The sequence below is a fragment of the Entelurus aequoreus genome, linkage group LG17 (assembly GCF_033978785.1).
Source record: "Entelurus aequoreus isolate RoL-2023_Sb linkage group LG17, RoL_Eaeq_v1.1, whole genome shotgun sequence".
Classification (NCBI taxonomy): domain Eukaryota; kingdom Metazoa; phylum Chordata; class Actinopteri; order Syngnathiformes; family Syngnathidae; genus Entelurus; species Entelurus aequoreus.
Window position 1 is genome coordinate 34610573 of NC_084747.1, and position 13975 is coordinate 34624547.

At 39.3% G+C, this 13975-nt stretch overlaps 1 protein-coding gene across 1 annotated transcript in view; it reads right to left on the reverse strand.

The window, feature by feature from the left end:
* Nucleotides 1-13975, reverse strand: part of hsd17b4 (hydroxysteroid (17-beta) dehydrogenase 4) — a 50405-nt gene that overhangs the window by 16295 nt on the left and 20135 nt on the right. Inside the window, exons 9-12 of the mRNA XM_062025544.1 lie at nt 8028-8119; nt 7909-7933; nt 7646-7774; nt 346-461 (exon numbers count right to left, since the gene is read on the reverse strand). Coding sequence (XP_061881528.1) covers nt 346-461; nt 7646-7774; nt 7909-7933; nt 8028-8119 — 362 coding nt within the window. The remainder of the gene's footprint in view (nt 1-345; nt 462-7645; nt 7775-7908; nt 7934-8027; nt 8120-13975) is intronic.

The window sequence follows — 13975 nt, forward strand, 5'->3', positions numbered from 1 at the left end:
CACAATAGTGACCAGCAGCTAGATGAAAACTGCTCCGAATCACTAAAAGACCCTTTTTAATTAAGATTGCAGACATGGAAGAAACGCAGCTTTTCAGCCTTGATGATAAAGATTGGAGTCCAGTAATGAATCATTGATATGGTCGGCCACACGCACATCCACAAATGTATGCACTACTTATCTGTACAATCAAATACTCATTTTGAATTGAGCTGGAAATGATAAAACTCTGTCAATGGTTGTCGTCTTGAAATTAAATAGTGTGATCATTTCAGTGTGAAGCAAAGTTCGTACAAAGCCTGCACATAATACAGATTCAAGGCAGAGTTAACCACTTCTACTCACAGGGTCGATGCCAGAGCTGGAGGAGGCTACAGTAGCAGGACCGGCGGTTGGGCTGCCGCGAACATCTTGCCCCGACTCAACCTTAGACAGCACAGTCATAATGGACTGGAGTGATTCTGCAAAGAGGTTAAGAGGCCATGAGGATAAGCGGAGGGGAAACCGACTGATTGGGCTGAGTTGCTTGGCTTGTTGTATATTTAGACAAACATGTACAAACCCCGTTTCCATATGAGTTGGGAAATTGTGTTAGATGTAAATATAAACGGAATACAATGATTTGCAAATCCTTTTCAACCCATATTCAATTGAATGCACTACAAAGACAAGATATTTGATGTTCAAACTCATAAACTTAATTTTTTTTTTGCAAATAATAATTAACTTAGAATTTTATGGCCAAAGTAGTTGGGAAAGGGCATGTTCACCACTGTGTTACATGGCCTTTCCTTTTAACAACACTCAGTAAACGTTTGGGAACTGAGGAGACACATTTTTTAAGCTTCTCAGGTGGAATTCTTTCCCATTCTTGCTTGATGTACATCTTAAGTTGTTCAACAGTCCGGGGGTCTTCGTTGTGGTATTTTAGGCTTCATAATGCGCCACACATTTTCAATGGGAGACAGGTCTGGACTACAGGCAGGCCAGTCTAGTACCCGCACTCTTTTACTATGAAGCCACATTGATGTAACACGTGGCTTGGCATTGTCTTGCTGAAATAAGCAAGACAACGGTAACACAATGCAAGACAATGGTAACGTTGCTTGGATGGCAACATATGTTGCTCCAAAACCTGTATGTACCTTTCAGCATTAATGGCGCCTTCACAGATGTGTAAGTTACCCATGTCTTGGGCACTAATACACCCCCATACCATCACAGATGCTGGCTTTTCAACTTTGCGCCTATAACAATCCGGATGGTTCTTTTTCTCTTTGGTCCGGAGGACACGACGTCCACAGTTTCCAAAAAAAATTTGAAATGTGGACTCGTCAGACCACAGAACACTTTTCCACTTTGTATCAGTCCATCTTAGATGAGCTCAGACGGCGCTTCTGGGTGTTGTTGATAAACGGTTTTCGCCTTGCATAGGAGAGTTTTAACTTGCACTTACAGATGTAGCGACCAACTGTAGTTACTGACAGTGGGTTTCTGAAGTGTTCCTGACCCCATGTGGTAATATCCTTTACACACTGATGTCGCTTGTTGATGCAGTACAGCCTGAGGGATCGAAGGTCACGGGCTTAGCTGCTTATGTGCAGTGATTTCTCCAGATTCTCTGAACCCTTTGATGATATTACGGACCGTAGATGGTGAAATCCCTAAATTCCTTGCAATAGCTGGTTGAGAAAGGCTTTTCTTAAACTGTTCAACAATTTGCTCACGCATTTGTTGACAAAGTGGTGACCCTCGCCCCATCCTTGTTTGTGAATGACTGAGCATTTCATGGAATCTACTTTTATACCCAATCATGGCACCCACCTGTTCCCAATTTGCCTATTCACCTGTGGGATGTTCCAAATAAGTGTTTGATGAGCATTCCTCAACTTTATCAGTATTTATTGCCACCTTTCCCAACTTCTTTGTCACGTGTTGCTGGCATCAAATTCTAAAGTTAATGATTATTTGCAAAAAAAAAAAAAGTTTATCAGTTTGAACATCAAATACGTTGTCTTTGTAGCATATTCAACTGAATATGGGTTGAAAATGATTTGCAAATCATTGTATTCCATTTAAATTTACATCTAACACAATTTCCCAACTCATATGGAAACTGTGTTTGTATTAGTGTTGTTTTGCTCCTCCATTCTTCCTTGTGATGGAGCATGTACAGGTTTCTCAACCTAGTGGGCCCCGATTCAAATCCAGGTTAAACAATACTACTACTTACAGTTTTATCAAAAAACATGGTGTGAGTGCTCTCAGGGGAAGTGCCTGCTGTGTCATAGACTAGTGTACAGGTTTTCAAACTGAAAATCTGGGTTCAGATTACATATTTCTGTGACAAAAGGTGTCAGAAGTGGGTTGGTTAGTCGTGAAAGATTTATAATGTCGCCATCTGAGGGACCCTTGGGACAGGTGGCCTGTATGTACAGGTGTTTCAACTCAATGGACTAAAGGGGTTGGTGTGTGAATGAGATGGTAGCCCCAAGACCACATGTGGCGCAATTTAAAGGATCCCCTGGACCACCTACTCAGTGGCCTAGTGGTTAGAGTGTCTGCCCTGAGATCGGTAGGTCAGGAGTTCAACTGCCACCGCTGCTGCTCACTGCTCCCCTCACCTCCGAGTGGGTGATCAAGGGTGATGGGTCAAATGCAGAGAATAATTTCGCCACACCTGGTGTGTGTGTGACAATCCTTGGTACTTTAACTTTAACTTTAATAATGTACATTGTTTTCCAACTCAATACACCCCCGTTCAAATCCATGTTAAGGCTATGGCTCCTCAGACTTCTGTGACATGGTGTCCTAAATGAGATGGTTAGCATTCAGTCCATCTGTAATGATCCCAATTTAAATTACCCTTGGAGCAATTGTTTCTTGTGAAAAGCGCTATACCAAATAAAATGTATTATTATTATTATTATTATTATTGTGTGATAGTGCAAGTGCAAATGACCTGTGATTTTATCTGGGTAGGGGTAGCATTCCTTTAGGCTTCTGAAAAATAATGGTGTCAGAAATGGGACGGTTTGCTCTAAAGCCGTCCACAGCATCCTGATTTGAAGGACAGCAGTTTAATAGATGAATCTGCAGGCTTTACCCAACAGACTCCTGATCAAATACAAGTTAAGGGTTCAATTTATTTCATATTTCACTGACAAAAGGTGTCAGAAATGGGATGGTTAGCTTTGAGGCCAATTGTGGAGTTCCCAATTTAAAGGACTTTTGGGAAAGTTCAACCCTGAGTAACAGACTAGTGTACATGATTTTCCCAAATCAATACTATACTGTGGCTGTGGCTCTTTAGATTTTTGTGAATTATAGTGTCTTAAGTGGAGTAGTAGGCCTGAATCCACTTGTGGACGCTTGACACAGGTGGCCATTGTGCAATAGCCGAGTGTAAAGTTTAAAACTTAAATAAACAATTGGTGTAAGGTGTAAAGTTGAACTTAATAGACTTAAGGGACCCTTGAGACCCATGACCTCAGGTTATTAGAGGAGTGTACATGGTAAACCACGCCCCACTTTTGACACCGTAAGTCACAGGAGTCTGCCAGAAGTGGGACGGTTCTATCCCAGCTGCACTTGGGCGGAAGGAAGGGTACACAAACTGACTTAAAAGGGAACTGGAGTTTTTTTGGAAGTTTGCCTATCGTTCAAAATCATTATGAAAGACAAGACGATGGATATAATTTTTTTTTATTGAATTCTAAATATTACGGTAAATAAATGCAATCAAAAGTCCACTTACAATGGAGGCTATGGGAGCTGCTCTATTCTGCCTATAAAGCCTTTAAAAAACATCCAAACACCTCCATTAAGGTTTTATATACATGATGTAAGTATATGTAATGTAGTAACAGGCACATTTATAATAACATTTAATATTTACATATTTTGATCATTTTAAGCATACGCGGCGCATAAATGTAAAGAACGCATCATGACATTCGCTTTTTTCCCCCCACTACATCACTGATATCTACTCACTGCAGACTTTGAGAGCCGACAAACATAATAAAACAAATATACATTATATATCACCATTTAAATGAAAAATGACTCATAATCTTTACGAAGAAAAGGGGGGTGGAACCAATTGTCTTTTTGTGTCATTCTCACCATTTCTGGGTCTAAATTGGCTGTCAAAGGGTACAAACTTGTCTGAATAAGTCCTCGTCCTTCTATTTCCAGGTGAGATGCATGATTTACAAACCCCGTTTCCATATGAGTTGGGAAATTGTGTTAGATGTAAATATGAATGGAATACAATGATTTGCTAATAATTTTCAACCCATATTCAGTTGAATATGCTACAAAGACAACATATTTGATGTTCAAACTGATAAACTTTTTTTTTTTTGCAAATAATCATTAACTTTAGAATTTGATGCCAGCAACACGTGACAAAGAAGTTGGGAAAGGTGGCAATAAATACTGATAAAGTTGAGGAATGCTCATCAAACACTTATTTGGAACATCCCACAGGTGAACAGGCAAATTGGGAACAGGTGGGTGCCATGATTGGGTATAAAAGTAGATTCCATGAAATGCTCAGTCATTCACAAACAAGGATGGGGCGAGGGTCACCACTTTGTCAACAAATGCGTGAGCAAATTGTTGAACAGTTTAAGAAAAACCTTTCTCAACCAGCTATTGCAAGGAATTTAGGGATTTCACCATCTACGGTCCGTAATATCATCAAAGGGTTCAGAGAATCTGGAGAAATCACTGCACGTAAGCAGCTAAGCCTGTGACCTTCGATCCCTCAGGCTGTACTGCATCAACAAGCGACATCAGTGTGTAAAGGATATCACCACATGGGCTCAGGAACACATCAGAAACCCACTGTCAGTAACTACAGTTGGTCGCTACATCTGTAAGTGCAAGTTAAAACTCTCCTATGCAAGGCGAAAACCGTTTATCAACAACACCCAGAAACGCCGTCGGCTTCGCTGGGCCTGAGCTCATCTAAGATGGACTGATACAAAGTGGAAAAGTGTTCTGTGGTCTGACTAGTCCACATTTCAAATTGTTTTTGGAAACTGTGGACGTCGTGTCCTCCGGACCAAAGAGGAAAAGAACCATCCGGATTGTTATAGGCGCAAAGGTGAAAAGCCAGCATCTGTGATGGTATGGGGGTGTATTAGTGCCTGAGACATGGGTAACTTACACATCTGTGAAGGCGCCATTAATGCTGAAAGGTACATACAGGTTTTGGAGCAACATATGTTGCCATCCAAGCAACGTTACCATGGACGCCCCTGCTTATTTCAGCAAGACAATGCCAAGGCACGTGTTACATCAACGTGGCTTCATAGTAAAAGAGTGCGGGTGCTGGACTGGCCTGCCTGTAGTCCAGACCTGTCACCCATTGAAAATGTGTGGCGCATTATGAAGCCTAAAATACCACAACGGAGACCCCCGGACTGTTGAACAACTTAAGCTGTACATCAAGCAAGAATGGGAAAGAATTCCACCTGAGAAGCTTCAAAAATGTGTCTCCTCAGTTCCCAAACGTTTACTGAGTGTTGTTAAAAGGAAAGGCCATGTAACACAGTGGTGAACATGCCCTTTCCCAACTACTTTTGCACGTGTTGCAGCCATGAAATTCTAAGTTAATTATTATTTGCCAAAAAAAAATAAAGTTTATGAGTTTGAACATCAAATATCTTGTCTTTGTAGTGCATTCAGATGAATATGGGTTGAAAATGATTTGCAAATCATTATATTCCGTTTATATTTACATCTAACACAATTTCCCAACTCATATGGAAACGGGGTTTGTATGATCTACAATAAAGTTTGACAAGCAAGGAAACGAGAAAGCAACTGATCAGTCACTCATGTCAACTTTAGCACGCAAGCTTGTGATCACGGCGCCTCTATAAATAGTTCATCCGTGTTAGTGCTCATAACAATATCACTAATACTTGGTAATATTAAATTCACGAAATGTAAATGAAGTATTTTTGGCAGTTTTGGCGGGGTTTTATGTGCAAAATAGAGGACCTCCCATTCAGCTGTAAGCGGACTTTTATTCACGAGTTAGAATGCATTTTAAAAAATACATCTGTAGTCATATCTTTCATAATGGTTGTGAACGATAGAGAAGAAAAAAAAAAGTGCAGTTCCCCTTTAAGCTTGCTATCGATTATGAGCGAATAACATGACTTCTGGGAGCAAACAATTGTTTCTTGTCTCCAAACATTTCCTAAACTATGTACTAACCGGTTTCTCCTGGCATTGATTAATCAATAACAACAGCACTTCGACAAGACAGAAAAAGAGACCACAGCAACAGCACTAAATCTCATGTATAGAATTAAAAGAAGAGTCGGTGATCATTGACAGGTAGTTATAGCAACAAGCCTCAGTAATAAGCTACAAATGAGGAGGCAGCACAAAGTCATGCTAATGAGGCCGGCTAGCTCCCGTTGGGGCCTGACACCCCCGTGCGGTTCTGCGCAAACCGTGTTGTTCTTGCTGCTTTTCCATATTTGAAAAAGGGACGCAAGAGGCAGGCCAAACAATTTACGGTGAAAATATATAATAATAATTAACACACCAAACACTGCTCACCTATACTTATTTCTTGACCTCCAACCACAGATGTATTCACTCTGCTGGAAGCAAACGCAGGAGGAATACAGATGAGATGGAAGGAAAAGGCTGGTTTGAGTCTTTTAAAATATTTCAATTAGTAACCAAGTGTTGAACACCAAACTCAATGACAATAACCAAACAATGTTTTATACTTTTAAAGCAGTGGTCAACAACCTTTTCGAGCCCAAGATCCCTGGTCTCAGCTAAAAACCAAAGCAAGATCTACCAATGCGTCAACTAAAGATTATATATGCTGATATTTGATTGTACTGTTTGTATTTTAACCATATGAAGCTCTTTGTAAGCTCGCTCTCTGAGAAGTGCCATGTACTTAATTACTATAACAGAAATCTCAGTATTATACACATTATAAAAAAATACTTAAAGATGAGTCTATTGAGTAAAAAGTAAAAACTCAGTGCACAGCATTCGCTTGTCCTTCAAATGGGAAAAGCCATTGATAGCTTCATAGCTTAATTTCTTACACCATTAGTCTAAGAGGTCTGAGGAGTACTACTCTCAATCTCATAAAATCCGGAATGACTGTTCTGTATTTTACTTTTTATGGCAGCTACCTCAAGTATCCTTTTTAAAATAATGGCAAGGCATGGGAAGTGCCCTACAATCGCTATTTAGCTATATATTCATTTTTTTCCAGGCCCAAAAAAACCCAGATTCTGAACAAAAAACCTCACTACCAAGCCATCATTTGAGTAAACACAAGAATAGTGCACGAATGACAATGAGGATGAATGCATAGTAAGAGTACTTGTTCTGGCTTGTGGTAAAGACAGTAAGTTACAGTTTTCATCGACCCTTTGACAATAAAACCTTCAAAATGTTCGTTAAAATGTAAGAACAGAAAACCGTGATGTCACGATATTGTGTAAGAATACAAAAATCCTAGGATACAGTTTTTGTATAATGGAGACTGTGGAGTCACGCTGTTTTCGCCCTTGGTTACTTCGGCCAGAATTGAACTTGACTTGACTTAAAACCCCCCGCTACCCTTCATTGCCAGAACCTCACTGACCTTGCACTGAAGTCGGCTTGGTGGAGTCAGTAAAATCACAAACTTTGTCCCACTGGTCCCTGACAGCCTCGGGAGTCATGGGCTGGTTCTTATGTCTGGTGATGCAGCCCTGCGTTCTCTCCCAGCGCACTGCACACATGCACATTTAAGAGGTCATTTTAAGCCTGTCACATACAGTACTGGTGGAGCTGTGGGCTAATTAACATCACAGATGCATACAGACGTTTCCCCAGGAGAAATAGAAACTAAACAAAAAAACTCACATTTGCCAATCCAGCCTGCGCCAAGCTGAAAGTACATGAATCATACAAATGTTAGAGCTAGTATATAGTGTATTTCTGTCACGAGAAACAACAGTAGGAGTGAGACCTCGCCGCGATACCTCAAAGAGTCCTCCGTTTTCTTGGCATTGTTCATGACAGAGCCAGAGCACCATGGGAGCCACGTACTCCGGCTTCAGCGCCGCCACAAGATCTAAATAAAACAAACACAGGCACTACAAACGAGAGCCTCTTTTCAGGGCACATCTGTCATCGCACAGCCGAGAATCACTTCTGCTCCAGTGTTTTTGCACCATGCATGTGTTGTGCTAAGAAAACATTTGTTACACATTTTAGGACAGAAAGGTGCACAAAAATACCAGCTTTTGCACACAAAAACATACCGGTAATTATATTAATGAAAGCCATTTAATTAAATAGCTTCCTTTACAGTGAGCTATCATGTGTAAATGTGTTATGAAACAGTGTTTTTTGGTAAGTTAGTTTTTCACATGGGCTTAGGGCAGTAATACTCAGCATATATAAACAAGTGTTATTCAAATGTCTGCCCATGGGCCAAAGCCAGCCCATAAATCAGCCCGGCGCATGAGTTCAATTCAAAACATCAAAGCGCTCCTGTCGTTAATGAATCTTTGACTAGTGTTTTTGCAATAGGTCTTTCAAAACAGCTCAGTGTGACAGTCATGAACGGATCTTTGACCTGTTTTTTTTTTCAGAAGGTCAATAAAAACAACATAGCACTCCTGTTTTTAGAGGATCTTTGACTAATGTTGTTGGCACTAGGTTTTTAAAAATACCAGAGCACTCCTGACAAAACAATAACATTTGACTAGCATTTTTCCAGTAACTGGTACCCCAACTTACAAGCAAAATTTGTTCCATGACCAAACTTGTAACTCAAAACACTCATATCTCAAATCAGCCATGCCTATCAAAATTAATTGAAATCATTTAAATCCGGGCTTGGCCACTCCAAATGAGCACAATTTTAACATGAAAGATGGCTTTTTTAAAAGAAAAACACACTTACTGAGAAATACAGTTTAAAAATCAAATGATAGAATATACTACAAACAACTACAGTAGTTTTATGAAATACCGTATGTACAGCATTTACCTTGAGGACCGGACTAATGCGGTGGCTCCGTTGGGCTGCTTCTCCGTCCGGGGATGCCAAGTACGTTTAATATAAGCGAATATGGGATTGTTTTCATTGAGGTGGTTGCTTGTTTCTCTGGTGAAATTTTTGAAAAATGAGAATCGATACTGAATCGAACAACGTGAGAATAGCGATTTTAATTCGAATCTATTTTTTCCCACACCCCTAGTATATATATATCAGTGGCGTGCGGTGAGGTTAATGTCTGGTGAGGCACGACTGCATCATCACAGTCAGATTTACAAACATATGAACCTGCAGTGCAGGTGTACCTAATGTTGTGTCCCTGCGGTCGTTCGTGGCTCCTGCAGCGCGAGCATTGTTGTTTTTGCACTTTTTGGCTTCTTGTTAAGTGACTTTTTTTGGGTGGATTCGGTCTTGCACGTGGAGGGTTTTGGGTGTGGGCTTTGGTTGGTGTGGCGCTCCCGTCGGGCGGTGCATTCTGCGGCGGAGCTGCTTGGCACCAGGAGGCGGGGTTATGAGACGAGCCTCACACAGTGTGTCTTCGCAGCAGTTTTATGAATGCTCAGCACAAAAAATACATTACACACATACAGTTGTTGACAAAATACACTGTACATTATATACCTCAGCTAACTAAACTATGGAAATGTATAATATAATTCATATAGCAATACGGTCTCACTGCACAGCAGGCCAGCAGTTAGCCGAGTCATTGCGCACAATCCATGTTGAGGCACAACGCAGTGACGTGCCTCAACTGGCTGCTGATCACCGCACCGTCTCTTCTCAGTATTTGAACGGCAAATGTGAAAATAAAAATAAAAATTATCTAAAACTGGTGAAGTTAAATGGAAAATAACTTTAGTATAATCACTGGATACATATAACAATTTAATTTTGTTTTCTTTTTTTTCCTTTTCTTTCCATGATGGCAGGTGAGGCCGTGCCTCCCCTGCCTCTAGTGGCGTGCTATATACACGTACGTGTATATATATATATATATATATATATATACATATATATATATATATATATATATATATATATATATATATATATATATATATATATATATATATATATATATATATATATATAAAAGTTAAAGTTAAAGTACCAATGATTGTCACACACACACTAGTTGTGGTGAAATTTGTCCTCTGCATTTGACCCATCCCCTTGATCACCCCCTGGGAAGTGAGGGGAGCAGTGGGCAGCAGCGGTGCCGCGCCCGGGAATTATTTTTGGTGATTTAACCCCCAATTCCAACCCTTCAATTCCAACCCTTGATGCTGAGTGCCAAGCAGGGAGGTAATGGGTCCCATTTTTATAGTCATATATATATATATATACACACACACACACACACATATACATATATATATATATATATATATATATATATATATATATATATATATATATATATATATATATATATATATATATACTGTGTATATATATATATACTGTGTGTATATATATATATATATATATATGTATATATATATACTGTATATATAAAATCTCCTGAGGATTGAGGAAAACCCCTCATGAAACAGGCCTGTAGAGATGAAATAGTCTTGTGATTTTTTCCCCACACATACATATTACGCTCTACCACGGTATCGAGCACTATTTTTTGGACAATCTAATTAAGACATATATACTGTATATATATATATATATATATATATATATATATATATATATATATATATATATATATATATATATATACATATATATGTGTGTGTATATGTATATATATATATACTGTATATGTATATATATATATATATATACAGGTAAAAGCCAGTAAATTAGAATATTTTGAAAAACTTGATTTATTTCAGTAATTGCATTCAAAAGGTGTAACTTGTACATTATATTTATTCATTGCACACAGACTGATGCATTCAAATGTTTATTTCATTTAATTTTGATGATTTGAAGTGGCAACAAATGAAAATCCAAAATTCCGTGTGTCACAAAATTAGAATATTACTTAAGGCTAATACAAAAAAGGGATTTTTAGAAATGTTGGCCAACTGAAAAGTATGAAAATGAAAAATATGAGCATTTACAATACTCAATACTTGGTTGGAGCTCCTTTTGCCTCAATTACTGCGTTAATGCGGCGTGGCATGGAGTCGATGAGTTTCTGGCACTGCTCAGGTGTTATGAGAGCCCAGGTTGCTCTGATAGTGGCCTTCAACTCTTCTGCGTTTTTGGGTCTGGCATTCTGCATCTTCCTTCTCACAATACCCCACAGATTTTCTATGGGGCTAAGGTCAGGGGAGTTGGCGGGCCAATTTAGAACAGAAATACCATGGTCCGTAAACCAGGCACGGGTAGATTTTGCGCTGTGTGCAGGCGCCAAGTCCTGTTGGAACTTGAAATCTCCATCTCCATAGAGCAGGTCAGCAGCAGGAAGCATGAAGTGCTCTAAAACTTGCTGGTAGACGGCTGCGTTGACCCTGGATCTCAGGAAACAGAGTGGACCGACACCAGCAGATGACATGGCACCCCAAACCATCACTGATGGTGGAAACTTTACACTAGACTTCAGGCAACGTGGATCCTGTGCCTCTCCTGTCTTCCTCCAGACTCTGGGACCTCCATTTCCAAAGGAAATGCAAAATTTGCTTTCGTCAGAAAACATGACTTTGGACCACTCAGCAGCAGTCCAGCTCTTTTTTCCAGGGTCAACGCAGCCGTCTACCAGCAAGTTTTAGAGCACTTCATGCTTCCTGCTGCTGACCTGCTCTATGGAGATGGAGATTTCAAGTTCCAACAGGACTTGGCGCCTGCACACAGCGAAAAATCTACCCGTGCCTGGTTTACGGACCATGGTATTTCTGTTCTAAATTGGCCCGCCAACTCCCCTGACCTTAGCCCCATAGAAAATCTGTGGGGTATTGTGAAAAGGAAGATGCAGAATGCCAGACCCAAAAACGCAGAAGAGTTGAAGGCCACTATCAGAGCAACCTGGGCTCTCATAACACCTGAGCAGTGCCAGAAACTCATCGACTCCATGCCACGCCGCATTAACGCAGTAATTGAGGCAAAAGGAGCTCCAACCAAGTATTGAGTATTGTACATGCTCATATTTTTCATTTTCATACTTTTTAGTTGGCCAACATTTCTAAAAATCCCTTTTTTGTATTAGCCTTAAGTAATATTCTAATTTTGTGACACACGGAATTTTGGATTTTCATTTGTTGCCACTTCAAATCATCAAAATTAAATGAAATAAACATTTGAATGCATCAGTCTGTGTGCAATGAATAAATATAACGTACAAGTTACACCTTTTGAATGCAATTACTGAAATAAATCAAGTTTTTCAAAATATTCTAATTTACTGGCTTTTACCTGTATATATATAGATATATATACATTAAATATATATATATATATATATATATATATATATATATATATATATATATATATATATATATATATGTATATATATATATATATATTTATACATATACATATACATATATATATATATATATATATATAATGTATATATATATATATATATATATATAAAATATATATATATATAAAGTATATATATATATATATGTATGTATGTGTACCTGGTATCGTTAGTCGATGTCTGTGGAGACCCGCCCATGGCATTTGTTTACATTCAGTAGCACTAGCTTGTTGTTAGCGATTAGCTATTGTATCCTCCTACGGTGTGTAGTGAAGCATGTTTAACTATTCCTATTGTATCCTCCTATGGTGTGTAGTGAAGCATATTTAGCTATTCCTCGTCTTGCAGGGACGATAATTGTAAGAAACATACTTTATTTGTCACCATGGCGGCAGGGATTAGTGATTTAAAGTAAAGTTAAAGTACCAATGATTGTCACACACTAGGTGTGATGAAATTTGTCCTCTGCATTTGACCCATCCCCTTGGTCACTCCCTCGGAGGTGAGGGGAGCAGTGAGCAGCAGCGGTGCCGCGCCCGGGAATCATTTTTGGTGATTTAACCCCCAATTCCAACCCTTGATGCTGAGTGCCAAGCAGGGAGGTAATGGGTCCCATTTTTATAGTCTTTGGTATGACTTGGCCGGGATTTGAACTCACAACCTACCGATTTCACGGTGGACACTCTAACCACTAGGCCACTGAGTAGAGAGGTAGCTAAAACACTACCGACTACGGATGGACGTTAGCCGTTAGCTAGCTAATAGCTAAAAAAAACCAAGAGCTAAGCCCGCTTGTAGAGAGGCGCTTACGTGTTTACAGCTTCAACTCGTTAGTTTTTAAGCCAAAATGCGTCCACTTTTCCTTTTCTATATCCACACGTTTTTTTTTGCCTAAAATGCGCCTCTGCTTGTTTTACCAGCAATGTCACGATGTGACAATGGCGCGCAGTCATGTCAGGGTAAAAATAAAGGACTGGTAATTTTCAGAAGCAGTATAGTACCATTTGTAATTCATTAGTACCAAGCTACTTTATTAGTACCGGTATACCGGACACCCCACACAGTTGTTTCAATGGTTTGTTTTTTTGATTCGGTAAGTGTCGTACTTCGCACTCAAATTCTCAGCTTCCGTGGTTGGAGGGCAGGATTTTGACGATCTCTGGCTGTGGGCTGTTTATATGATAGGGACATTGCAATATACACTATGTATTATACAAAGATTGGATTTAACTACAGTACAAGCTAATTTGGATCTTTTGTCCCCAGGAAAAGGCAAAATGACAGCAGGTTAAAAATACGTTTAGTTATTCAACTCCATATAATTACAGATAAAATTCAAAATACAGCTGTGGACAAATACTACTTCACCAAGAGTGGAAATGATCGTAACTCAAATTATGCTTGCAATTTAAAGCATAACAAAAAGCCAAAAGACAGCTTGTACCTCAAAGTTGAGGTACCACTGTACCGGT